The 27,252-nt window shown below is 47.6% G+C and overlaps 2 protein-coding genes across 5 annotated transcripts in view; one reads left to right on the forward strand and one right to left on the reverse strand.

The window, feature by feature from the left end:
• The window catches only part of ARMC8 (armadillo repeat containing 8), a 156,333-nt gene extending 152,120 nt beyond the window's left edge, over nucleotides 1–4,213 (forward strand). For 2 of the 4 annotated variants that reach the window (XM_006883387.1, XM_006883388.1), the window contains exons 18-20: nucleotides 1,952–2,024; nucleotides 3,448–3,541; nucleotides 4,073–4,213. In XM_006883387.1, the coding sequence (XP_006883449.1) occupies nucleotides 1,952–2,024; nucleotides 3,448–3,541; nucleotides 4,073–4,106 (201 nt within the window). In that variant the 3' untranslated portion in view covers nucleotides 4,107–4,213. The remainder of the gene's footprint in view (nucleotides 1–1,951; nucleotides 2,025–3,447; nucleotides 3,542–4,072) is intronic. The other 2 variants (XM_006883386.1, XM_006883389.1) reach the window with 1 other exon arrangement.
• A 4,684-nt stretch (nucleotides 4,214–8,897) lies between these two features.
• Nucleotides 8,898–27,252, reverse strand: part of NME9 (NME/NM23 family member 9) — a 32,551-nt gene continuing 14,196 nt past the window's right edge. Inside the window, exons 3-11 of the mRNA XM_006883427.1 lie at nucleotides 25,321–25,424; nucleotides 24,303–24,374; nucleotides 23,184–23,300; nucleotides 19,806–19,881; nucleotides 18,199–18,281; nucleotides 17,805–17,897; nucleotides 16,775–16,929; nucleotides 15,232–15,368; nucleotides 8,898–8,953 (exon numbers count right to left, since the gene is read on the reverse strand). Of these exons, the coding sequence (XP_006883489.1) occupies nucleotides 8,898–8,953; nucleotides 15,232–15,368; nucleotides 16,775–16,929; nucleotides 17,805–17,897; nucleotides 18,199–18,281; nucleotides 19,806–19,881; nucleotides 23,184–23,300; nucleotides 24,303–24,374; nucleotides 25,321–25,424 (893 nt within the window). The remainder of the gene's footprint in view (nucleotides 8,954–15,231; nucleotides 15,369–16,774; nucleotides 16,930–17,804; nucleotides 17,898–18,198; nucleotides 18,282–19,805; nucleotides 19,882–23,183; nucleotides 23,301–24,302; nucleotides 24,375–25,320; nucleotides 25,425–27,252) is intronic.

Here is a 27,252-nt window from a genome sequence, read left to right on the forward strand (position 1 = left end):
AATACATGAGTGAAAGGCTAGAAGAATTTTAAAGTCAATATGAGACAGAACTGGTAAAACCCGTGGAACATTTGAAAACATATTAAGACAGAAACTGTAATCTCAAAGAGCAAGACCAATCATTGGAAAATGCCAGTGTATGGAAAGGACAGAATTGAGGAAATGAAACTCCAAAGTAGCAAAGCAGACCCTCAGTACTAATCTACTAGAAGAAACAGGTAGGAAGGGAAATGCAGAAAACATCAGAATTATGTGGGGTATTGTCCAGGAAAACAATGCACATGAGATTGGAATTACAGAGCAGCAAGAAGGGTGAGGGGAGCTCCAAGAAAATGATGACGATTTACTAGAAGACAACTTTCCAAACATTGTGAAAAATGAGAAAAAGATACCTGCACAAGGCAAAGCAAACCTTGAACAGGAGAAACATCAAAAGAAAACACCAAGATATATCATAATCAAATTCTCCTAAATCAAGGACAGAGATTGAATACTGAGAAGTGTTTGAGAAAAATGAGTTACCTACAAAGGAAGACCAGTGAAACTAAGTTCAGATTTCCCAACAGAAACCATGCAAATAAGAAGGCAGTGAGACGCTTTATACAGAACTCTGAAAGGAAACAGCTGCCAGCCCAAAAACCGGTGCCCAGCTCAATTGTCCATCAAATTAGGGCACATTCCAAGCAATGTAATAGCTGGATCCCTGGTTTGTTTGTTGTTTTTTTTTCTGTTTTCTACCTTTTAAGGCAGCACCAGACTCCCTTCCATAGTGGGTGCACCATTTTGCAAGCCCACCAGCAGTACATGGATTTCTTTCTAGCCCTTCTGCCCTTCCACAAGAGTGGTGTGTTGAAGGCTCCTACTATTACTGACTCTTGGTCTATTTTTTTCAAATCTGTTGAAGTTTGGTCTTTTTTTTTTAATTGGAAAAAACATAAAGGAGGTACAAGGAGGTGGGGGTTGGGGGCAGAAGGGTGAGGATGGGCAGGGATGCAGTTGCAGAGCTGCACAGTTTGGTTGGTTGAAGCTTGGTCTTTTTAAAGTTCGTATTTTGCAGCTGTATCATTTAATGCATAGATACTATTTAAGATTATGTATGCTAATTCTATTGACCCTTTAATCATTATATACTTCTTTACTGGCGTTTTTGCTGGTTTTTACCTGAGAGTCTATTTTATCAGAGATTACTATTACCGCTGCCACTTTTTATTTTGTTTCCTATGTGCTCAGTATACCTTTTTTTACCCTTTAATTTTCAGCCTGCGTCTATCCCTGTGACTTAGTTTGCAAGATTCTTGCCATTGCTTCTTGTCGTTCGTACAGGTCTTTCACTCGTTAGTTGTAACTTCTTGGCTCCTCAAAACATTGGCGTCTGTGGCCCTGGGCTCAAGCATTCTGGCTGTTGGGATTGCCTATGGCATTTGTTATAGATTGAACTGCATCCCCCACCCCTAGTAGTATTCCTTATAAATCTATTTTGAGCTGAAAGAGATAAAGCACAAGTTAGCCCTTTTCCTCTCTCAATTCTGACTCCTAACTTCTCAAGCTCTTGAGAAAATCCATTTCTCTGAGATAAACCCATCCACTTCTGGTTTTTCTGGTATAGCCACACTAGGTTAGGTCACCAAGATAACGTGTGACTAAGAAAATCCTCTAATTAAAAAAATCAACAAACCCAAATAAAAGGGAGCTCTGGTGGCCTAATGGCACGAGGCTGCACTGCAATCCTGAAGGTGTGCAGTTCGAATCCACAAAATGCTCCTCTGGAAAAGGAGGGGCAATCTCCTCCTGTGCTAGTCGGATCTGATTTGATGGTACACAGAAGAGAAAAAAAATAAAATTTAAAAAAAAAAACCCACACAGACAACAATAATAACAAAACCCAAAAAACAAAGCAAATCCTCTAATTGTCATTAACCTCTGTTTCTCGCCCTCTTTCTGCATCGTGTAGGGTCATTCACACGTCAAGCTGCAGCTCGCTGCAATGTTTTGTATATCGAACCTCATCTGGAATGAAGAGGAAGGTAAGAAATTGGTGAGATGTTTCTGGAGACAGTTCTGGAAGGAGGATCTCATGCAGGGATGGTGGTAGGTGCCCCTGAGATCCTGGGCTGCAGAGTCTCTGTGCATGGAGGTCAGTGGGACGTGCCTGGGCCAAATGGGCAACAGGAACAGAGCCCCACCCTGGAGTCATCACTGTACCAAATGACCAGGGGGAAGAGGGGTGCCCAGAAGAAGTAAAGGGCAAGCTCTGCCCTTGAGAAGGCTGAGAAGGAGCACAGTGAGCGTGATAGACCCTTCCTGTGAGCAGGGGCCACACGTGGAGGGACTGCAGACAGGTAGCTTGGTGGGAAGACGAGAAATACAGAGTATTCAGTGAAGCAGAAGCTGCCAGCCTATCAGGGCCCTGTGCAGATAGATCCAGGGTTACTATTGTGGTTAAACCTGACCGCTTCCTAGAACTACCTGGGATTTTTACCCAAACCAGTGTAATGAGGCTCTCTGGAGTGCACTTCAGAAAGCTCCAGGTGATTCCAGTAAAAGCCACAGTGGCAGAAGTCGGGAAACGGGAGGCCTTGGCCCTGTGTTGGCTGTGTATTTCACCTGGGGAACATTCTGAAATGCAGATTTCTGGGTCCAGAGGCCTTGACATCCCTCTAGTGAGTCCCACACACTCGAGTGAGTCATCGCAAGCCATTCAGTGGAGAAGAACAGCTGCAGGAAAGTTACTCAGCGTTGCTGTCCAGACAAAGGAGAAGAACAGTATTTGGCCCACAGATGCCAAGCGTTGTCTCGGTGCCAGCGGCCCTTCCCAAGAACTGAGGGGAGACAGGGACACCCACCAAAAGCTCCCAAGCCCAAGTGGGAAGCTAGAGCAGAACTGTATGAAATTGGAAGTGCCACGTGCTGACCAGGAACCAGAAGAAGGAGCGGGGAGGCTAGAGAGGGAGCCCAGGAACAGAAAAGGGAAAGTGAGACCAGTCACAATAGGACAAACTTGTCTTGGCCGAGGGCAGCGGTCTGCCAGAGTGTTATGTTGTTATACACCAGCAAGTAAGAACTGACTCATAGCTCACCCTCCAGTGGGTTTTCAGAGACAGTTAATTTCCCAGGAGAAAACTGCCCATCTTTCTCCTGAGAAGCAGCTAGTGGGTTTGAACAACATGCCTTTGGGTTGGCAGCACAGTTCATTACCGTTAAGCCAACCAGAGTGAATCTGACCTTGATCCTTCAGTCCAGCAGTGGGACCTGTTTTGCAGATTGCTAGAGGATCCAGGGGTGAAGGCCGAACTACCAGGGCGCGGGGTGGGGGTGGGCACAGAGGCCTGGCGGGGTTCAGGAGAAGGGACTCAGTAATGTTACAGGTTATAGTAATGTTACAGTTTGTACCTCAGGGAGAAACCGCTCAGTCCTCTTCCTGGTAACCCACTGGCTTTACCCTTTCAGGTTCACAAGAACGCCAGGACAAATTACGAGACATGGGCATTGTAGATATTCTACATAAGCTGAGTCAGTCACCAGATTCAAACCTCTGTGACAAGTGAGTATCAAATACAAAGGGCCTTGCTCTGGGGAACTTTGGATTAGCTTGGTAATTCACATGACCAAATGTAACATTTTCTAGACTTTTCGATTCACGTTTAAATCATGCGCGAGCCAACTCTTTGACGTTTGAGATAACAAACTAGAAATGAGCACATAATGAAAGAATCGCATCTTCACTCTGAATTCACATGCACACGGGTCATCTTAGTGGGTGGCTAACTGGACAAGCTCCAGGGGGAGCCAGCCTCCGTTCTCTGACTTGCTGGAAGAAGAATGCCTGTGTCCTTCCGGGAAGCGGAGGGTCCAATAATGAGAACGTTCATTAGCCCAGTAGCTGCCCTGTGCCGCCAACCTGTCCCACCTGCTGGGAACACACTCGTGACCAATATTGAACTTCCCTTCCAAGAGCTCACCGTTTCCCAGGAGAGGCAGGAGTCATCCCCACAGCCATCCCCTTCCCTGGGCCACAGTGATTTGTCCGGTTAAAAGCCTGCCCCAGTGACTGACAGGACCTCTGTGATTTCAGGGCGAAGACGGCACTGCAGCAGTACCTGGCGTGAGGGGAGGCGCCCCGGCACCTGCGCGCACCAGCCTCCTTGATACAAGGACGTTCAGGACCCAGCCTCGTCGATTCCTTCTATTTGCACAAGCCACCTTGGACTGCAGGGAGCTGTTTTGAAAAAGCAATTTCGTAGGCTTAGATCTCAACTTCGTCTTGAGAACCTTTTCCTTTCTTTCTTTTTTTTTTCTTTTTCTTTTTTTGAGGTAGTCATTTCCTCAGAGGACTATTGTGTTGTGTTTTGTTTTGTTCTGTTTCTGAGCTACCTGGATTCTTTATTAGAACAATCAGTCATCATTTTCCTTTGGACTACAATTTTCTTCCTATGCTGCAACCACTTTGTGAGAATGAATATGTCTGCGCACACGGCCGTGTGTTGGGGAGGGGGTGTGTATGTGCGTGTGTGTGCGCGTGCGCGCGCGTGTGTGATACCTCAGAATTTTCTTTTCTTATTTTGTGTGAAAATATCTTTTCTACAGATTTTCCAGGGTTTAAGCATTGCTTGCTGTATAAAAAAAAAAATTTACTGAATTATATACAGTTTGAATGAAATGTTATTTTAAAAAACAAATTAATTGTTAAGTGTTCCATAAAGGTTATGTTAAATTTTGGTCAGATGAATATTTGTAAGTAAAAAAAAAAAATATATGCATTTCTGAACCTCAACTTACATAGATTTTCTTTATATAAAATTTTTTAAAAAGAAGTTGGCTCTGGTCAGCCTGATTTAGCAGGTACTCTACATGGTGCTGTGCAAAAGTTAGCGTCTTACTGTCATCGATATTAGCAGGTACAGAGCCGATTTCAGGACGTTCTCAGGCTTCCAAGGCCGAGGGGCAGGATGGAGCTGAGGAAGGCAGCAGAATTTTTGAGACTTCTAAGGGAAATTTAACTACTGATAGTAAAAGCCGAGCCATGAATGACAGGCGGTGGGGACCTGGAGCCTTCTTGTGGTCCCAGACCTGTCTGCGGTGTATCATAGCCAACAGGATGAACTGGTAGTCTTGGAGAATGACAGGAGGCAAGGGCCTGGAACCCTCTTGTGGTCCCCGTACCCGCCAGCATGAACTGGCAGTCTTGGAACTCCCATCCAAGTCAGATCACCTGTCCTTCTGAACTGCACGTGTCACTGTGAAGTTAAACGTTGTACCAGAGCCCTCTGTTAAAGGAAGCAAAGGACAAGGTAACTGAGAATACTGCACTTCTCGGCTGTGTTCAGCAAACTCCGTGCCAGTCACCCAGGACTGAGGGGCAGAGTGCTTTTGTAAAACGAAAAACATTTTAGTGAAAGACGCACTTTGGAACTTCTGCGCGAAGCTAGAAGCACTCAAGGTAAGAGGAGATGAGCACGGACGACTTCGTTTTACAGCAAGCCCTCTCAGCCCTCTGCGGCCCTTAGCCGGGCACCTGGTGGGCTTCAGGTCTGCGTGAAGGTGGCGCACACAGAGGTTGTTGCTCTTGACCAGTGCTTGAACCAGCTTTCCTTTGCCTAAACAAGGCCAAAGGTACCACATCTGGGAGCCTGAAGTTCACGGTGAGCAGGTCCTCTCACAAGGCCGGGGCCCACCTGCCACTCCCGACAGGGTTCCTCATGTCTCAGTGCCCTGTCGCCAGTCTGCCCCTTCCCTGGAAGAGCTTAAGTATATCTGGTTGTGAAAGAATGTGTTAACAAAATGTATTTAATGCCATTTTTCCTGGTATCAACATGACACCCTCCCCAAGATCCAAACAGAGATGTCCAGGTGGCGGTTTTTTCAGAACATCACGCATCTAAAAAGCTGTCAAGACAGGAACTTGGGTTATTTGCAGACATCACAGCGCTAGAAGAATTTTTAACAAAAACTTAGCTTCTTGGGAATAAAGCCCGACCCGGGCCCATTCCCTGTAGTTTGTAGTTCAGAGGACGTAATCCTGGGTTGGCATTTGTAGAACACTGTAGAGTTGGGGCAAACCAGGTGTATATGAGAAACCAATAGTGAATTGCTCAGACAATCTTGAACCCAAAGAGCGTGAGTGAGCTGACAGCCCACTGAAGTAACACTCCTCCCAGGCAGCTCGGGATACAGAAAGAGAAAAGAAAAAGTGCTTTACTGTCACTAACTTTCTGATGATTGACATGAAGGAAAATGTATCTATTAAAGCTGTTTGCAGCTCCGCACAGGTGCACTGTTCAGGCAGCAAGGAAGTGGGGAGAAGGGCACGGTCTTGTGTCAACACCCAAGTTCTTGACTAAGCTTCTCCAATACTGCATTCTGTTCCTTCTGTGCCCTGACTGTAACCCAGGATTTATGAACTCGAAAAGAACGTCCAGTTGAATGAGTTGCATTATTGCTTCCTCTAAGCACTTTTTTCAGAATACCTGATCCTCTGGTAGTGTTTGGGTAATACGATTTTAACACATGCTAATAAAAATTTTAAAAACCGGAAGTCATGGCAACTTCTAAAAAGGAGTCTGTTTTCCGTATGTCTAGAACCTTAAGAAATATTAGAACCCGTGGGACTCGGGGCTCTGGGAATGGGGGGCTAGCAGAGAGCTTTGCATCTCAGAGTAAGCTGACCCCTCTGGGGACCTCTCTCTTGACCTTCTGAGGGTCAGGAGGCTTAAAGGGCTACCCCCCCACCCCAATCTGTGCAGAATGGAGAACCTCAGGTCTCATTGGAGACAGAGAAGGAAAGTCAAGGTCACGTGCCCCACAGCCCTGGGAGGGGATGCAAGTGGAATGCAACCCGCTCTCCTGGCCCCCAGGGGAGGCCAGGAAAGAGGAGGAAGGTCACAGGGGCCTCTTTCCTGTGCCACATGAGAAACTTAGACAAGGGGCTTGAGGGAGGACAGGAGGAGAGAGAGACTCCCATCCTAACACCTTGGCACCAGGGTGGAGGGGGGTGCGCACTGGTACTGCCCAGAGCCGGCCAGCCTGCACCACTCCTCCTCCATTTTCTCTCCTTTCCTCTGCTTGCTGTACCAAGAGGTACTTGTTAGTCTCCAGCATCAGGGGAAGCTTCAGTCCTGGATCTGGCCTTGGGACAGGCTGAGGGAACCCCCAAAGGTCCACAGAGTGGACCACCTTTCCTCTTCTCCAGGGACATGTGTCACCAGCCTCCTAACTCTTCCCTGGGAACCCACCTGCCCATCTCAGCCCCACCATGCCCTAGAACTCAAAAAAACCTCTCTCACACACACATAAACACCCATCAGAGTGGTCCGCCGCCTCTTGCAGGTGGCCCTCTGTGAAGCCAGGGGTAGAGATCCTTGGCTTCCAGCGAGACCAGGCAACTGACAGAGTGCGCTTTTACCCCTGGGGTCACCTAGAGCTGTGCTCAGCTTTGCTGTGTAGCCCAGTGTAGGCTCTAGGGCTCCACCATGGGCTCTTCAGCTCTGAGGTGGGCACAACCCCACGGTGGACTGTGAATCTGTGGGTCAGGAACCAGCATCTACCTAATCCAGGTCGAGGTCTCTGAGGGCACCCTTACACTCTTGGTCCACATGGGGACCACTGGTCTTGTTGTTCACTGTGGGCCTGCTTGTTTCCAGCCAGGTGACGAGGTCGTGGGACCCACAGCTGTCCAGGCCCCTGGTCCTGCCTGCACACAGCCTGACTCAACCTCTCCGGGGTCAGCACAGAGGGGTTTGTGCTGTACGCTGACGGAGTAACGCAGCCACGAAGAGGAATCTTCTCAGGGCTGTCTGTGCAGCTTAAGAACGTCAAGTCACAGGAGCAAGGATGTCTGCAGAAGACCAGCACGTCTGAGGGGAAGTGTGGACATTCCACCTCGTGAAGATGGGAACTTTTCTTTGACTGGAGAGGATAAAGCTTGTCTAGACTCGCTGGATAGACAAGCAAAGGGCTGCAAGTGAGTGATCATGCCTTGACAATGGTCATTGTTTAACAGTTACTGTTTTGTGAAACCTCCTCCTGGATCCTTCAAGAACTATGGAGGGAAGTTAGTTCTTGGTGTCACTGACCTCCTGGCTGTCCAGTTCTACTCTTCCCTATCTACAGCTTGTGAAATGAACTCTCTTTTCTTCCAAACAAACCAAAAAAAAAAAAAAAATGGAGGGAAGTTAGTTCTTGGTGTCACTGACCTCCTGGCTGTCCAGTTCTACTCTTCCCTATCTACAGCTTGTGAAATGAACTCTCTTTTCTTCCAAACAAACCAAAAAAAAAAAAAAAATGGAGGGGTGGTGACACCAGGTCAATTCCGTGGATGCTGAAGGTAGCCTGGCCCCCACAGGAAGTCTTCAGGTATTAAAATTAGTTTGTGTCTGAAACTGGAAACCCCAAGTATTAAGGAAGTTAATAATAGATGAACCTGGTTCCAACTATACCCTTCACCATTGCTGTGTGCGCACCCCCTGCATTAAATAAATGTCTGTACCCGTGACAGACAAGCAGCGTGAGGGGACACTGAGAGCTGACCCATGCCCGCCTCTGATGTCGCTGTGCTTGGCTTGGCTGTGTCTTGTCCGAACCTGGGTGTTACCAAGCTCTCAAATGTTACCAGTCTCTAAAGTAGATTGTTAAAGAAACATTGTCTTACATAACTGAGCAGCCCCTGAAATGACATCAGCTTAATGCAGACTTAAGATAGATTTATTTATTTAAAAGAAAATCGCAGAGCAGAAACCTGTTGAAAGCAGGGACACGTGTCTTCACTGCCCAGGAGAGCACTCGATGCCCCAGTGGGTGGGCTGTCGTCCGGAGACGTCCTTGGTGCATCGATCCTGAGCTGGTGGACGTCTGATCCTGCGGCCTGACCACTGGGCATGCTCAGGAAGGGCCGCACGGCCGGCTCAGTTCTCAGGGCCCAGCGTCTTGGTGGGGCCCGGCATGCCCGGGGCCTGGCCGTCTGTAGGACAACATAGTCTTCAGGGTTTACACAGCTGCCCTCCCATGTCCTCCCACCCTGCCTGTAATCCAGGAGCAGGGATAAAGGACTGGACTGTGAATCACTGACCGTGAGTTAGGGGTGGCCCTGGGAGGGACATCAGAGAGGAGCCCTAACATGTATTCAGACGCTCTGGTGGTAAGAAAGTGCTGCAATGCCAAAGGCATGTGGTTCGAATCCACCAGCTGCTGCACAGGAGAAGGACGGGCAGTCTCCTCCTGTGTGATTTACTGTCTCCGAAACCGATGGAGGGTCAGCTGAGGGTCGGTATTGACTCGATGGTCCACAACAACAAGTATTAAACATGTTGTTATGTTGTTAAGTGTCGTTGAGTTGCCTGCGACTCATAATGACTATATACAACAGCCCTAAACCCTGCTCTGTCCTGTGCCGATCTCACTGTCTCCAACACATCTACCCCTGTTACCCCACTCACAGAATCAATCCACCTCATAGAGGGCCTTTCTCTCTTGTGCTGTCCCTCCACCCTCCCAAGCATGATGTCCTTCTCCAAAGTCCCTCCTTACAACATGACCAAAGTATGTCAGACGAAGCCCCAGAATCCTTGCCTCCAAGGAGTAGCCTGGTTTAACCCTCTCCAGGATGAATCTGTTTTTCTAGCAGTCCATGGTACCCTCAATACTCTTCTCCAGCACCACAGCTCAAAGGCATCAATTCTCCTTCTATCCTCCCTAGTCATTGTCCAGCTCTCGGACGCATAGCAAGTGCAGGAACTAGTGACATGTCAGCCGCCATGTGTCCAATACCAAGATGGGACCTTGACATTGCCTTTCACCTTCACAACAGCTCCTTGAGGACAGCAGTGGTGGCAGTTTCTGCTGAGCCTCATCGAGTCGGAGCTGACCCATCCCTGACCCTCCAGCGGGTTTTCAGAGGCAGTTGATCGCACGGGAGGAGAGCTCTCATTCTTCTGTATAGAAGCTAGTGGATTCGAACTGTGTGCCTTCAGGAATACAGCCCAGCTTCTTACCACTAGGCCACTAGAGCTCCCTAGGTGGTTCTTCGAGGGTGATAATGGAGCTATTATAGATAAGGAAACAGGCCTAGAAAGGGAAAGTAACTTTGCAAAGGCCAGTCAGCTCCTCACTCACAAGGCTTTGTCAAGCCCAGATCCCTTGACTCCTGCTCCAGTGTCCACTGAACAGGGCCAGTGAAAACACCCCACAGCTCTTTCAACCTGAGAAGGCATGACGGTGACATCAGAGCCACAGACACGCTGCACCTCAACAAGGATGTCAAGTAGCCCCGTGGAGCTGTGCTCTCGTTCCAGAATAGGGGCTGGGTTTGGGGGAACTGTTCCCTTTGCCTATGATGAGGAGAGCCAAAAAGTCTACCTCCTGGTTTCCCCAGACTCTGCACTACCCTCCTTCCGCAGACTTGGCCCCAAGTGACACCTATTTGCTTCAGATCACCTCCCAAAAAGACAAAGGTGGGCAGCATCCTGGACATATGAAGATGTGTCCCCTTCGGAGGGTCTCGCCCTAGAGAGATGCTGGTCCCAGCAATGGCTGCCTCACAATGTCTGCTTCACAGGGAAACGAGAGAAGGGGAGGCATCGGCTGTGTCACCTCGAGTCTCTGCTCCACAGCAGAGCCACATGTCCGTGATTATATGACCCTGAATTCCACCACACTCCCAGCTGGCTCCTCAGCTGACAGTTGAAACACTGAAAACCTGATGGCCTTACACTGCCTCTAATCACCTGTTCTCTGACCAGATCTGAGATCTTGATGAGACTGCCAGCGTATTGAACATTTGAACATATACTAAAGGCCAAGCATTTAGGACATGCATGTCGTTTTTATGTGGTGTTGAGTTGCCTGCAACTCACAGCGACCTTATGCACAATAGCTCTAACCCCTGTCCTATCCTGAGCCAATCTCACCGTCTCTGACAGTCCTACCTCCACTTGCCCTAGTCACTGTGTCAGTCCATCTCATCTGGGTCTTCCTCTCCTGCACTGTCCCTCCACTTTTCCAAGCATGATATCCCTCTCCAAGGACTTGTCCCTAAAATCCTTGCCTCCAAGGAAAAACTAGATTTAACACTCTCCAAAAACAGACTTGTTTAAAAAAAACAAAAAACAAAAACCACCAGACTTGTTTATTCTCTTGGCAGTCCATGGTCCATTCAATACTCTTCTCCAGCACCACAACTCAAAGGCATCAATTCTTCTGTCAGGCTTAGTCATTGTCCAGCTCTCTGATGCATAGCAAGTAATTGTGAAGACTGTAGCCTGATTCACGTGCACCTTAGTCTCTAGACTGACACTGTTGCTCTTTAGCACTCTGGAGAGGTCCCTGACAGCAGATTTTCCTAGTGTAATTAGTCTTTTGATTTCCTGACTGCTGGTGCCAAGGGTGTTGACTGTGGACCCGAGCAAACTGAAATTGTGAAATTGTTAACAATCTCAGTCTAATTTTCATCTGTCATCCTGCTGCCAATTGGCCCAGTGGTGAGAATCTTTGTCTTCTTGATGTTGACCTTCAATCCGTACTGGAGACGGCTGTCCTTGACTTTCTGCATCAGATGCTTCAGGTCCCCTCCTCAGTTTCAGCGAGCAAGGTTACATCACTGTGTGGTCTTCTCCCAAGACTCACTCACTGTTGTCAAGTTGGAACCCACTTGGCTGACCCTGCATTGGGCTCCTGAGGCAGGAAATGGCATGAGAGGAGATAGGCCCTTTTCCGTGGAGCTGCAGGGTGGATTTGAACCACCAGAGAGATAAGGCCTCTGGGTTAGCACCACGACTCTCTCAGAGCCCCTGGCCTCAAGACTCAGACTCGGGGTACTTAACCCCAGCCCCTTTCACTTCACCTCAGAGTCAGACCAGAGGCACGAACTCAGAAATCGGCAGCAGGAGCAACGAGGGCAGGCCTGATGTGCCAATTCACATGCTCCCTGAGTTGTGAGTTTCTGAGCCAGCTTGGAAGCTGTGAGGCCGCGAGGCCTCTCCACCCCTTTCCCAAAGGCTGCCTCTGAAAGCTACGCACAGAAGGGAAGGGCCCTTAATTAGGAGACCTACGCAAAGTGTTTAAAAGCCAGGAAATTAAAAGACGTACTGCAATGGCAGAGTCTGCTATTAGGCACCTCTCTAAGAGTACTGAAGAGCAATGGTGTCACTCTGGAGACTAAGGTGCACCTGATACAGACCATGGTCTTTGCAATCACTTGTTATTAATCAGAGAGCTGGACAATGACTGGGAAGGATAGAAGGAGAATTGATGCCTAAAGGAGGGAGGAAAGGTAGCTACAGGAGCCACAATGTCAGGATTGCACAATCGTGGCAGCTGTGCGGGCCTGGGGTCACTCCTGACCAGCTTGTGACATCCAGCCCCAGTCTGTGTTGCCTGTGTTGCTCATGAGAGGGGCTTTGTCCTGGGTTCCTGAGAGTCCCAGCTCCTCCCTGGCTGAATGAGGCATCTCTACCTTTCTCTACCTTTCCTGACTCTCCACCCACTTACCTGACCAGGGGGCCCATTTTTCAACCCTACCTAATCAATTCTTTCAAGAAATTTCTGTTTATTTGGTAGCACCCAGGCAAACGTGCTCTACAAACTCATCTTGTGTGTATTTGGCAGATTAAACTTGAAATTATCTTGAAAGGAAGGGAGCTCCTCTGGTGGCCTAGTGGCAAGGCACGGCACTGCAATACCAGAGGTACGCGGTTCAAATCCACCAGATGTTCTGCTGGAGAAGGAGGAGGCAATCTCCTCCTGTACCAGTCAGATCTGATTTGATGGTACATGAAAAGGAAAGAAGAAAGGAAAGGAAAGGAAAGGGGAAAAAATGCGGTGGACATTTTACCGCAGGATTAAACGGTAGTGCTGTATCTCTCTGACACAGAACAGTTGAGGATTGATGCTAATGTCGTAACCATGCCAACTGCAGCAGCCCTGGCTCATGGTGCCCACGTGCCAGCGGAGAGCTGTGCTCTGTGGGGTTGCCAGCAGCTGGCTTTTCAGAAGCAAAAACCAGCCCTTTCTTCCAGGGTGCCTTTGTGTGGACCCAAACCATCAACCTTTCTGTTAGCGGTGAGCAAGCTAACCATATGCACCACCAGAGTTACTTAATGGTGCATCAGAGACCATGAAACTGGCCCACGATAGAGCAGCATTCAGAGCTGTTGCACATAAAGTCGCTGTGAGTCAGAGTCAACTTGATGTCACACATCAACAATTCAAAACTTACACCTCAACTCAGAAAGAATCCTCACCACTGGATCAACAGGCAGCATTGTGATGAATTGAGAAAAGGGAGAAGTTGTCTAGGATCTTGTTTTACTGTGATTCAAGTCATGGTCATTTCCATTGCTTGCTGTGCATTTGAAAGCTGGACTATGACTAGGGACGACACAAGAAGAATCTGTGCCTTTGAGCTGTGATGCTGGAGAAGCGTACTGAGTGTCCCACGGACTGCCAAAAGAACCAGATAGGTTCTGGAGAAAGTACAGCCAGGTTACTCCTTGGAGGCAAAGATGGTGACACTCTGCCTCACATACATTGGACATGTTGCCAGGAGGGGCCAGTTCTTGGAGAAGGACATCATGCTTGGAAAGGTGAAGGGACAGCACAAGAAAGGAAGACCCTTGATGAGATTGACACAGTGACTGTAAAAATGGGGTCAACTGTGTTGGAGATGTTGGGGTTGGCTCAGGATAGGGCAGGCTTCAGAGCTGTTCATAGGGTCATTATGAGTCATCGTTGACTCAACAGCACGTAAAAACTGAAAGGCCACCTGGGATCTGGGCAACATTCCACACTGGCTGCACCTTCTGGGAGTCATTCCAATCTGTCTGGTTTAAGATGGTAATGGCCAATCAGGAAAGAGCACAACCACCAACCATACCTTGCTTAACCGTCCACAATGACATAATTCACCCAAAGGGACTGAGTGACTCCATATTTGGGAAATAACGAAGGGCACTCAATCAACCTCCTCCACGGAAAGCTGACCACAGAGCTGACCATCCTACCCTCCAACCCCTACCTGTAAAATTTGGTCTGTGATTTCCTCATTTGCAATTTTGCTGCCTGACCCTGCCTTTCTCTGGCCTCAGACAGCAAACCCAGTGCGAGAGCTGCTAAAAAACTCCTTTGTTCTACTTCACCCGGTTCTCTGCACCTTTTTACCTTACAACAACAACAGCAACATAATCAGCATCCATGAAAGTAGTGGTAAAAAGAGAGAGAGACATATTTCAGTGGACATATCTGCCGTCAAAGACCCCTTTAAATCATGACAGGGTCAATTTTTAAAACACACCTGATCTGAGTCAAAGCACGACAGGGTCAATTTTAAAAGCACACCTGGTCTGAGTCAAGCCATGGCATTTTCAATTACTTCCTATGCCTGTGAAGGTCAGGTGATGAACAAGGAAGATGGGAGAAGAATGAGTGCCTTAGAGTCGTGTTGACAAGGAGTGCTGGACAGCCCACGGACTGTCCAAAGAACAAGAGTGCTCCGTGCAGGCAAGGATGGGTGGACTTTGTCTCACGTACGTGTTCTACCTGCTTTCAGGAGGGGCTCGGCTGTGGAAAAAGATGGTGGGGGGGGGTGTCTGTGAAGGAAAGGAAGACCCTCAGTGCCCTGGATTGGCACAGTGGCTGTGACAGTGGACTTGAGCTGACAGGAGATTCTGAGGAAGACTCAGGACCGGGCTGTTTCAATCTGTCGTGCATATGGTTGGCGTGACTCAGAGGCAACTCGTCAGCGCCTAACAACACCGTTTTCAGAACAAAGAGCTTCGCTGGGCGCTAGTCTGTGAACCCAAAGGTGAGTGATTCAACCCCCCCAGCCCTCCATGGAGAAAGATGTGCCACTTCTACTCTCACACTCAGTGGGGCAGTTTGACTCTGTCCTCAAGGGCACTGAGTCACGACTGGACCACAAGCAGCTTAGGGTGTTGTGTGTTTTGTATGTTTTATAGTCCATATTGAAAGTTGAGCTGCCAGACCAAAGGTAGGTGGTTTGAATCCACCAGCAGCCTGCAGGAGAAAGATAGGCAATCTCCTCCCATGCGACCTGCAGGCCCTCCAAACCCCACTGGAGGTGCCAGCTCTGAGTCTCTTGGCAATGAAGGGTTTTCCTGCGTTTAATTAGATTGACACCGTGGTGACCTAACAGTGATAATCAGTCCTTACACACAATCAAGGACATAGTCCCAGATTTCCTGTCACCTGAGGTTTTAGAGGATTAAATCCACCTTCATGACTTACCCTGAGGGGCTTCCATCCGGTCAGCTGAGAACTTGAAATTGGGGAAGAGTATCTCCAGCTCTCGGTCAGCGTCCTCTCTGTCCCGGCTTCCGTGGACGGCATTAAAGGGCATTTCTGTGCCGTATTGAGCACGAAGGCTGGGCCATGGGCAAAGAGAAAAGAAAGGAACTGTTTTGTTCAGGAAGAGGGACTTCAATCTCAGACAGACAGAAGTTTCTGGAGTCTATGTTCTTCCCTAGGGCTGTATGACTTCTCTTAGCATTGTTCATAGAGCCCAGTTCACGGACCAGGGGCCAGGCTTGGAGAGGGGCTTGCCCACGTACAAGAGCAAAGATCTAAACACTGGGCTGCGTTTCACAAACCCCGATGGCCTCATACACGGGCAACTCTGGCCTTCCACAAACAGAGTTGGTGTTGTTGCTGTGTACCATCAAGTCAGACCTGACTGATAGCTGACTCACAAACTGAGTTTTCAGAGGTGGTAGATAGCACTGGAAGAGACTGCCCATCTTTCCCCCACGGAGCATCTGGTGGATTTGAACCACATACTTTTGCATCAGCAGTGTAATTCCTTACTACTAAGCAGGAGAGGCATCCACTTCCTAAACAACATGCCTCCGGAAACTTTATGAACTTTGATAAATGTCCATAGTTGTAGAGGGGCTTCAGGCCTTTTGTTCATAGGGTCACGAGTTGTGCTCGACTCAAAGGCAACCAACAACAACAAGGCACCAGAGCTCCCACCTGCTGCCAAGGTCCAATGATACAATGGTAGTTACTGGACTTCTTACTAAGTTCTGGTTCTCTGGTTTTGACTGGGCCTCTCTCAGCTTAAACAAACCACAGCTGATTTGACAAATTTTACATCAGCTTCATGAAGCTAAATAATCACAGAGCCCAGTAGTAGGCCAGACAGATTGTACAAGTGAGTGCAGGACAGAACTGGGGGCCCCAGGATACCCTAGTGGGGAAAGGTGAGTCAACAGTGCAGGTTCTCAGGCCCCAGTCCAGAAACTGTGACTTTCACACCTGATGGGGGCCCTGAAATGAGCATTTTCCTGCGTGAGTCTGTCAAAGGTGGTCCTGGGCCCTCATAGGGGATCCTGGGATGGAAGAGGGGCTGGGGACTGGGTGCAGAGACAGCTCGCAGGAGAGAGGCAGCTCCCAGGAGGCACTCAGCAAGTGACCAGGAAAGGACAGCAAGTCAGGCCTCTCTGCAAATACGCAGCAGAGACGTCACGTTACTGTTACGTACCATCGCGTCGGAACCAACTCGGAGCTGACTCTCCAGTGGGTTTTCAGAATCAGTAAATCACACAGGAGCAAACTGCCCATCTCACGGAGCAACTGGTGGTTTTGAACTGTGTGCCTTTAGGATGGCAGCTCAGCTCCTTACCACTGGGCCACCAGAGCTCCCTGAGAAGTCTTTGTCCCCCATATACATCACAAAAAGGGCCTCCCAGTTGTCAGAGAGCCTTTTGTGTTACCCACAGTTCTGGGGCTGATTTGTGATGGATGGAAGGGTGACAGCTGGTGGTATTACCTTTCAGGGTGCTCCCTCCTGGCCACTTCGGGGTCACAGGGTCCCATGAGGGTTTGCCAGGCTGTGACCACGTCCTCAGCGGCCCCAGTCCGAGCAAGGATCAGGAGACAGCTCGGTCCGCTGCACATGTGATGTATCAGCTTCTCAAATGCTTCCTAGACACAGGAGGCGAACAGTGAGCTGAGGCGGGGCTCCCGCGGCCTGCAGGAGGCCAGCCAAGCCCATCTGTCCTATGAGATGGAACAGGGTCTGCAAACAGCCTTTCCACCAGCCAGCGTGCCCGGGGAACTGCCCTTCCTCTGTCTGCCCACCTTTCTTTCCCTGCCTTGAGGCCTAGAGAGGGGTGATGACTACCATCGCCTGACAACTCACATAAAAGCTAAGGGTCAAATGACGAGACTTCGGGTTGATGAATTGTTTTGTGTCAATTCAGTAAGTTCTGGATTGTCCTCTTAATTCCTTGTTACTTAGAGTCAGAATCACTGCCTTAAATGATTAAGCTATGAGCTGTGATGTTGGAGAAGAGCACTGAACATCCCATGGACAGCCACGAGAACGAACAGATATGTCTTGGAGAGGGTGCAGCCCAAGTGCTCTTTGGAGGCAAGAATGATGAGGCTTCACCTCACATACTTTGGGCATGTTGCTAGGCGCGGCTACTCCTTGAGAGAGGGACATGATGGCGGGAAGGGTGGAGGGTCAGCGAAGGAGGGGAAGACCCTCAACCAGGTGGACTGACACATTGACCGCTGCAGTGGGCTTTTGCGTGTCAGGAAGTGTGAGGATGGCGCAGGATAGAACAGGGTTCAGACCTTTTGTTCACAGGGTCACTATGAGTCGTACTCTACTCGATGGTACTTAACAACAACAACAATACATCTTACTAGTCATTATTTGGAGAACAAATCCACAACCCACTTGCTGTTTATATCCTAGCTTTTCACAATAACCTACTTTCTCCTGGCCTGATAGCAATCTGTCAACACGGTGTTGAACGAACACACAAGAGCGTGGAAGCAGACGAGCCCACCTCTTCTGCTCTGTGCTGGTAGAAAAGCCGGATTTCTCTCTCTGTGAAAGTTCTCTCTTCACAGGTCAAGATGTCAAACCCAGCTTCTTGGATCTGTAGAATATACACACGTGTAAATGTTCTAAAGGGGTTAAATTAAGTCAAACGCAAATTTACATTTATCTCGGTGGAAACGGTAAAAACGACAGACACCACTCAAGAGCATTGGAAACCCTCACCACCAAGGATCAGTCACAGTTGGGGTTAACTGTTTTCATTTAGGTGAAATTTTAGTTGACAGTCCTCAGACCCCTCCTTATCCCACCAGGACACCTCTTTGCACGGCACACCGCCCCGTTTTCCCCCCCGCGAAGGCATGAAAACCATCGTGGTGGGCTCGCTCCACCTCTCTCACCTTCATCATGATCTCGTCAGCATTTCCATGGACCACGGCATCTGGTTTAATGATGGCCACAGTACAGTTCTTTCCCGGGGAAACTGGAAAAAGGCAAAGGCCGGTGCTGTTGGGTGCTGGGCTCTGAGCACGGGCTCTGAGGCTGTTCAGAGGTCACACACAGCTTCCCCTGAAGCCACCCAAGCACCAAGCCCCAGGCTCAGCCCTGGGCTCCCTGCATTTCCTCCTCTGGCCCTTTGGCCAAGCCTGTCGGCTGCTGGCTCTTAAGAATGCCAGGCCCTCACACTAGACCTTGACCTCCACCTTGCTCAGAGTAACAGAGCCAGGCTCAGTGAGGCTCAGGAAGAAGGGAGGAGGGGGCTGCTCAAAGATACTCTGGGAGAGAGAAACAACAGAGGGGCTGGGCCCGCAAGGGACTGGAAGGAGGCAGCCCAAGCGTGACCGCCCCAGAACGCCATCACCCTCTCGTGACCTCCCATCTTCTGCCGCTGCCTGCGAGGTTCTCCCCTCCTGCCTCCTGCTTTTGAACTCTCCTGTCCGTGTGGCCAATAACGGCTGTCCCAGCTTCTGAGCTTAGAGGACTTTCAGTGATTTTCTCCCAGCACATTCTACCAAAATGCAACCTCACGCCTCGGTCTCAGTTTAAATTCTGAGAAGATCAAATTGGCATGGCTTTGAGCCAAGACACCAGCCTTGAGCGGTCAGTGTGACTGGCTGCCCCTGGGCAGGGGGGTGGGGGTCTAGATGGCCCCTCCTCTGTCAGGGTGAGGAGTCACCTGCTTTGGACCACAGCCTTGTGCACCCTGCACATCTCTGTCTGACTCCGTGACGTTGATGGGGAAATGAGCAGACACAGACCTCGTCTTGTAATGAAAGCCTAGTGTAACCCCCTTGGTCATGTTCATGTTCTGTATGTGGCTACAGATGGTGCCAACCATAGCCAGTTCCTTCCTGTTCCCCCAGCACTTGTCAACACGAAGCCTCTTCTTCTTTCTGAGAAGACTGAGCTCCACATTGACGTGATTGCAGTCCCTCTGCAAGGTTTCCCATGAACTTTTCACAATAACAGTACAGCCCTTCAGAGTCATGTCGACAGTCCCTGGAATGTCAGCAATCCGGTTGCTGAGAACGGTCTTTATTCTAGAAGTAAATGTGGCAAAGAGCAGTGCAGCTTCTTAGCACTAGGCCACCAGAAGTCCCTTCCAGGGGTTTATGATGCTTTAAATTGGCCATCTTTCTCTGTTGGAGCAGCTTGTGCATTCGAACCGCCTGCCTTTGGTTTGACAGCACAGCCCTCTTCCAACTAGGCCACCAGAGCTCCATAGTTTGACTAAGGACTAAGGAATTATCATCGTCACTATTTTAAATGAATAGTGTTACTACCCTCCCTTTTATCTAATGGGGATTTTCTTTCGCCCAGGAATTACCATCATTAATGTCACCCTTGCTAGATTTGACCCTGATTGGAAGGCTGTGAAGTGCCAGGAAGAGGCAGGTGGAGCTTTGACAGGATGTTCTGGCATTCGTGTGGACAGACTGGTGATGCATACACGTAAAACCCCCTCTGAGCCTCATTGGGCTTTCTGTCTTTCTGACTGGTTCCTCACCCACGCCCTCGTCGTCACCACCGTCCTTTTTCTGGGAATCAAGTTCCTCTTCATCAATAAGAGCTGCATCTTTGATCTATTAATAGGACAAGTCGGACATGAACAGGAAGTAATGAGTTAATTAATATTATCCAAAAGATCATAAAAAAAAAAAAAACCCAAAACACCCAGGGATAGTCTGCACTACAAGAAGCAGGTCAAGATTGTCAGAGTTTGGGGAACCTTACAAAGAACCCCTTTAGCAGCTGGGTGGGTGATGGGGTGAGGTGGGGAGTCAGGAGACAAGGGAATCTATGTTGATTCATCTTAGGTTATAGATTCTTTCCGATTTCATGAGCATCAAGTAGAAACTAAGAGGAAGAAAAGAAATTGGCAATGTTCATAACAGTGTTATTCACCATACAAAAAATCTGGAAACAGCCCAAATGTCCAACCACAATTGAATAGATTAAGAAAGCATGGTACAGTCACACAATGGAATAATATGTAGCACACAGGAGCAACTATTTAGAAAAATACTACATAACTTGGGAAAGACTAGAGAGCATTATGCTTAGTGAACTAACTCAGTCTTAGAAGGACAAATACTGCATACTACTATTAATGTAAAAAAGAGAAGGATAACTAGTAAAACATGTATGGAGACCCAAGGAGGTAAGGGATGTGAGCATAAGGGTGAGGCTGGGAAGGGAAGAAACCAAGAGGGTGGACAATTTGGTGGGTGGAGGGAGGTTGTAAAGCAAATAGGAAAGATTTGGCTGGGACCTGAAAAGATGGGAAATGGCGGGCATTGTTCAATGGTAATTTTAATATTCTAAAATACAGTGTATCGAAATGATTGGATAAAATACAATGTGAATGAAAGAAAGCGTAAAACAATGTGTGTGAATTTTGTATGCAAATCAATAAAAAAGATTTTTTTAAAAAAAGACAGAACAGGTGAGCTCTGGTGGCCTAATGGCAAGAGGCTGCATTGTAATCCCAGAGATGCGCAGTTCAAATCCACCAGACGCTCTGCTGAAGAAGGAGGAACAATCACCTCCTGTACCAGTCAGATTCAATTTGACGGTACACACATAAAAAAAAAAAAAAAAGGCAAGCTCTGGGGGCGTAGTGGCAAGAAGCTGCACTGGAATCCCAGAGGTGCACAGTTCGAATCCACCAGATGTTCTGCTGGAAAAGGAGAGACAATCTCCTTCTGTACCAGTCGGATCTGATTTGACGGTACACACACACAAAAATAATAAAATTTTTTAAAAAAGACAGAACAACAATGGAAATGCAAATGAGTATTAGACAACAGCTGTTCCTAGAGCATTATGTAAATGTAAGTATTAGCAATTTTGTCCCTTGGTGGTAAGACTGCCAGTTTTCCTGGAGGGAAAAAAAGATTTCATTCTAATTTCTACAACACTATTGGCACCAGCAATCAGGAAATCAAAATACTAATTTCACTGGGAAAATTGGCTGTCAGGGACCTCTCTAGAGTGCTGAAGAGCAACAATGTCACTGCAAAGATTAAGGTGTGCCTCATCCAGGCCATAGTCTTCTCAATTACTTGCTATGCCTCACAGAGCTGAATATGACAAAGGATGACAGAAGAAGAATCAATGCCTTTGAGTTGTGGTGCTGGAGAAGAGTACTGAACATACCATCGACTGCCAAGATTACTAACAGGTCTGACCTGGAGAAGGTGAAACCAAGTTTCTCATTGGAGGCAAGGATTTTGAGGCTCCATCTCACATACTTTGGGGCAGGTTGCCAGGAGGTCTCAGTCCTCGGAGAAGAACATCATGACTGGAAGGGTGAAGGGACAGCGCAGGAGAGGAAGACCCTGGATGGGATGGATTGACTCAGTGACAGGTAATAGGGGTAGGTGTGTCAGAGACAGTGAGATTGGCTCAGGACAGGGAAGGTTCAGAGCCGTATGTGTAGGGTCGCTATGAGTCGCAGCTGACACAAAAGCACGTAAAGCTTTACTTGGAGTCAGCTGTGGAATTATGAACAATGCCAGAAAGCCACAAAGTCTTTGGGCTTCAGGCGTGTTGCTATTCAAAGACAGCCCATAATTTGTGAAAAGTTTGCAATCTAGGTTATCAAATTCTGATGATCCTATTTCTCATGGCATTGCCAAAGCACCATTTTAAAGCTATTGCTACATTGTTGGAATCCACTCATAGCTGACCCTCTAGGGGTTTTCAGAGACAGTCAATCACACAGGAGAAGATTGCCCATCTTTGTCCCCAGGGAGCAGAGGCTGGATTCAAACTGATTACCTTTGGGATGGACACCCTTAGGCCACCAGAGCTCCCTAAATTAGGAAAGGTTGATTTCTAAATTAAGATCATTGGGCAAACCTTTCAGGGCTAGGAAGTGAGGGCCACTCCCAAGGAAAGATTTTGCAGTGGGGCTGAGGGCAGACTGCCCACCACTAGATCCCATAGCTTTATTTTTATTTCTGATCCTTTGTCAGCATTCCAGAAAGAAAAGTGATAAAGTGTGAGGTCACATGGCTAAGAGAGCTCAAAGGTGTCTAGATGATGGGGAAGAGATTTGATTTTATTTTTTTTAGATTTTTTTTTACTAGTTTACTTACAAAATTCTAATACAAATTCGAACAAATTCTTTCCATTTCCTTTATCCCCCACACCCAATAAATTGTACAACCCAGTCATTAACCCCCACTTCCCCCTGGACATCTACATCCCTCTGCTTCCAGCCTCTCCCACCCCTCCTGGATCCTTATACTCATTCCACAATAACAGTTTTATACAGTATTTATCCTTGGGGGACTGAGTTAGTTCACTCAGCATAATGCTCTCCAGTCCCTCCCAATTTAGGTAATAATTTACAAAGTTATTGCTCCTGTGTGTTGCCTAGTATTCCATTGTGTGACTGTACCATAATTTCTCAATCCATTCATTTGTGATTGGACATTTGGGCTGTTTCCATGTTCTTGTGATGATGAATAATGCTGCTATGAACACTGGTGTACAAATCTCAGTTTGTGCCTCAGTTGTCATATTCTCAGGATGTATTCCAAGTAGTGGAATAGCTGATCCCGTCAGCATTCCAGAAAGGAAAAAGGTAAAGTGCAAGGTGAAAGCTACACGGGTAAGAGAGCTCTAAGGAGTCTAGATGATGGGGAAGAGATTTTAAAAAGAAAGTTGCAAAATCTGTATGCGTCAGAGTGGATCACTGTGCCCTCCAACTCAGCTCTAAGTGAGGAATTAATCCAATGCGGGGACTTATGTAGGAGCAATAACTCTAACAAACTCACGGGAGCGGGAGAGGGGGGAGATGGAGGGAACCCTGCTGGCCTCTGTGGCCCCGTGAGAACACTTGGGCAGCTCGCTGCTCCCAGGAGACCTCAGTTACCACTCTGCGTTCTCTGCCCTCGCTCAGCACTCGCTCCTCGGCCGCCAGCTGGTCCAGGATGGTCTCCTGCAGCAGTGGGGCGTTCACACCTCTCACCACAGCCACCAGCTCTCCTCCCTGGAACACACAGATGGGTCACACCTCATGAAACCCTATTTCCACATGTTAACCTTTTTCAAGCTACCTCAAGAATGTATAAGGGTTTTGTGGCGGTCTTTGTTGTTGTTGGATTTTTTGGTTTGTTTGTTTTTGTTTTGGGTTTTTTTTTCTGGAATGTATCCACGATCAAGGTTGCTGGGAGCCTCCCCCATCACTCACGTCCAGGTGCGCTGGCCACTGCTTTCACCTCCTGCGGCCACCCTGGGGCAGGACAGCCTGGGACTGCCTGTCCCTCATTCTGAAATAATGTCTCTTCTTCCCTCTTTATTTTCTCACCTATGTCCTTCCTTCTAGAACTTTCTTAAGGGGAAACTGGGAGCAAGTTAACAGGGCCAAGCATGTTGTGAGTGACCACGTGTGGCTCACCCCTTGCTTATGCTGCCTAAAGCTTTTTATTGAGATGTTACTATATGCCAAGCACCAGATCAGAAGCAAAGGGTATGAATGTGGAGTAGAGTGGGTATAGAGAGGGACAAAGACGTGAACACGGCACCATCAGCTTTAAGAGTGGAGCAGTGGGGACCTGAAAACACAGGCAGAGCTGATGCCCAACTCTCAAATGGAGGAGTAAAAGCAAGTTTCCTGCTTTATTTGAACATGCTTGTATTGTCTGCTTGCCGGCCTAGCTGTAGGGAGTTGCGCTGACAACTCAAAGGTAAGAGGTTCAAATCCACCGGCTGCTCCATGAGAGAAAGACGAGCAATCTCCTCCCTTGTGATTTTCAGCCTCTGAAAACACACCGGAGGGTCAGCTGTGAGTCGGCTCCGGCTTGACTGGCGATGAGGGAGGAGTGAGAACATTTCACACAAAGGAGTGGACCTGGACGTTCAGGTGAAAGTTCAGGTGGAGAAGGTCCTCCTTCCACTTCCACCGAGTAAACGCCCTAGGGTGTCACCAATCACAACGGAATCTGATGACTTGCCCCTCCCTGCCACGTCCTGTTTCTTAAACAGCGCTTACCGCATAAAACAGAAAGGTTGGCTCACACTTTCCTCGGTATTTTTCAAGGACGTCGAGACAGTCTGCTTCTGCCTTTAAAAAAACAACAACCACCACCTAGGTGTCAGAAGGCACCTTGGGATTGGGTGGGCATGGAGGCAAGGTGGCGGGGGACCTACCCCAAGCAAAACCCCGTGAATGCTTGCATGAGTGAAGTCTTCACTGGCTCCCCTGGTGCCCTTCTATTGCCTGGGTCCTAACAGGTGTCCTGTCAACATATTGCTAAAAGCTACTGCCAACGTACTAGTATGAGGAATATGTGGAACCCTTTGCTTCACACCCAGCTATTCATCCAACACAAGGAAGCTATGGTCTCTCAATCCTGCTGCCACCAAGTGTGGAAACGGCAGGTCCTCCAACTGTCATCAAGGCCTGATAAACTCACTATACAGAGATTCTCCATCTAAGCATTTCCTCAACAGACTTGACAGAAGCAGTCCCAATGGTGGAACACCCAAGTCCTTGAGGGTAAATTCCTGAAGAGATTAGTGTAATATATGTTTCTTTTCTCCCGTCCCTAAGTTACCTATGAACCTGAAATCTAGGAAGCATATCAGCTGTGTCCATCAGGAATTTTTACTCCTTTTCCATAAATGAATCCAAGGGAAAGTTTAATAAAAATTCCATTCTGGAAGAGAGGCTAGAAATCTTGAAATTGTATTCTGTGAGAGTAGAAATTCTGTCCAGAATGTGTTTTGCATCTAGAAGAAGCATATGCATTTGAATGACACATACCCCGCTTCAAGAAGAAGCCCAAAGAGTTCGTTATTGGGGGGGGGGGGGGATAGAGGAAGGAAAGATCCTCATATTTAGGGAAATTTTAAGGCCCTGTAATAAATATCACCTCCCCCCAAAATAAACAATTGATGCCTTTTTAATGATCTCAAAAGGGCCACTTACAACTGCTATTCTTCACCGTTCCTAAATTTTCTATTTTTGTCCAGTGTTGTGTAATTTTTTTGCTGTGATATAATCTTACTGTTGCGAAATGCAGGCGCTCCGGGCCAGCCTCAACCCTCATCTTCTGGAAGAGGCTCAGAACAGGTTTGCAGGGTCCACACCAGCCCTGATACACGTCAACAACTGTGAAGGATCAAGAAATAGGAACCTTCAACTGGGCAACAGTGGGAAGAGGAGAGGAGAATTTTTTTTTTAATAAATTTTTTATTTTAATTGTGATTTTAAGAAAAGTTATATTTTCATTCATTCATTGTTGCATATTTTATCCCCTCTCCCTTCCCATTCCTTCAGTTCACTTTTTTTTTTACTAGTTTATTTACAAACTTCCAATACAATTCTAACAAATTCTTTCCATTTCAGAGGGGAATTTTTTTGTATAGGGGTGCAGTGAACTTATATTAATGATAGTGGGATAATTTGGAAAAAAGACTGTGACAATGGATATATCACTTGAAAAATGTAACCAACATGACTGAGTTATAGAAGTAGAAATTTTTGAATTGGTGCTTAGCTTTGGTTCTTTTTCTATTTTCACTACAATAAGAAAATATCTTTAAAAATTAATTAAGGATGGCAGGAAAGTTAAGTATTGCACAGAATTAAGGATAGCAGGGATCTCTGGTGGCCTAGAGGCAAGAAGCTGTGCTGCAATCCCAAAGGCACGTGGTTCAAATCCACCAGCTCCTTTGCAGGAGAAGGATGGCCAATTAACCTGTGCAATTAACTGCCTCTGAAAACCCACTGGAGGGTCAGTTAGGGTTGGTTCCAACTCTCGTATACAGTAACACAACAACAATAGCAGGGAAGATTATTTTTAAATGTATTATTCAAGAAGCTGCACTGCAATCTCAGAGGTGCATGGTTCAAATCCACCAGCTGCTCCGTGGAAGAAGGAGGGACAATCTCCTCCTGTACCAGTCAGATCCAATTTGACGGTACACACACATAAACAAATTTTTTTTTAAATTGTATTCTCTACCTTAAGAATTTTCAGACTATTAGGCCACGTGGCCCACAGCTTCCACAGGCCCAAGACCGGAAGATCTAGATGGTTGACTGCCACCAACCAGTTTGACTGAGATCACAAAAGAAGGTCCCAGACAGAGTGAAAGAAAGAGGTAGAAGAACATTCGCATTAACAAAAAAAGACCAGACTTGATGGTTTGATAGAGACTGATGGAAACCCTGAGCCCTTAGACACCCTCTCCAACTGAGAATCCCTGTTGGAGGTCACATTACAGCAAAGGAAAAGGGAATCCTGAAAAGGAAATGAGAGTGTGCTGGAGGCCCAATGGTAAGGAGCTGCGCTGCCAACTCAAAGGCTCTTGGTTGGAATCCAGCTGCTCCCCAGGAGAAAGATGGGCAGTGTCCTCCCATGCGATTTACTGCCTCTGAAAACACGCTGCAGGGCCACCTATGACTTGGTTCTGACCCAACAGGATAGAACAGCAGCAGCAACGTAAAGAGACCATAACACCTTTGAGGAACATGCTCCTCAAAGCATCCAACTCTGAGATCAAAAAGAAAAGCATTTGCCCCAAAGCAAACTTCAGAAGGCACCGTGGTGGCCGGAAAGCTCTGAGAAGGGAAACAAGAACCCAGCTGGAAGTGGGAACAGGCGGACACATGGAGGGGGTTCCAACCATGAGACAATCTGTGTATAAATTCTTGAGCAGGAAACTAATACACTTTGTAAACTTTCACTTAAACCGTAATAATTTTTTTTTTAATTTTGGGGATTACATTTAGAGTCAGGCCTAGCGTAGAGCAACAAAAACAATTTTTCCAATAGAAAGGAGTCAGTGTAGGTGACCTGTCAGCAAACAATGGACACTTACCTACTCTAATTATATAAAGCATTGTAGGAACATAGGTTTATTGTCAAAACGGCTTTTCTAGCCATTAACTTTGCATTTCACTCTGTGGGAGGGAACATGAACTAATGTTTGTT

This window comes from Elephantulus edwardii, unplaced genomic scaffold, assembly GCF_000299155.1.
Source record: "Elephantulus edwardii isolate Elephantulus edwardi_28Jun2011 unplaced genomic scaffold, EleEdw1.0 scaffold00027, whole genome shotgun sequence".
In the NCBI taxonomy this organism is placed as follows: domain Eukaryota; kingdom Metazoa; phylum Chordata; class Mammalia; order Macroscelidea; family Macroscelididae; genus Elephantulus; species Elephantulus edwardii.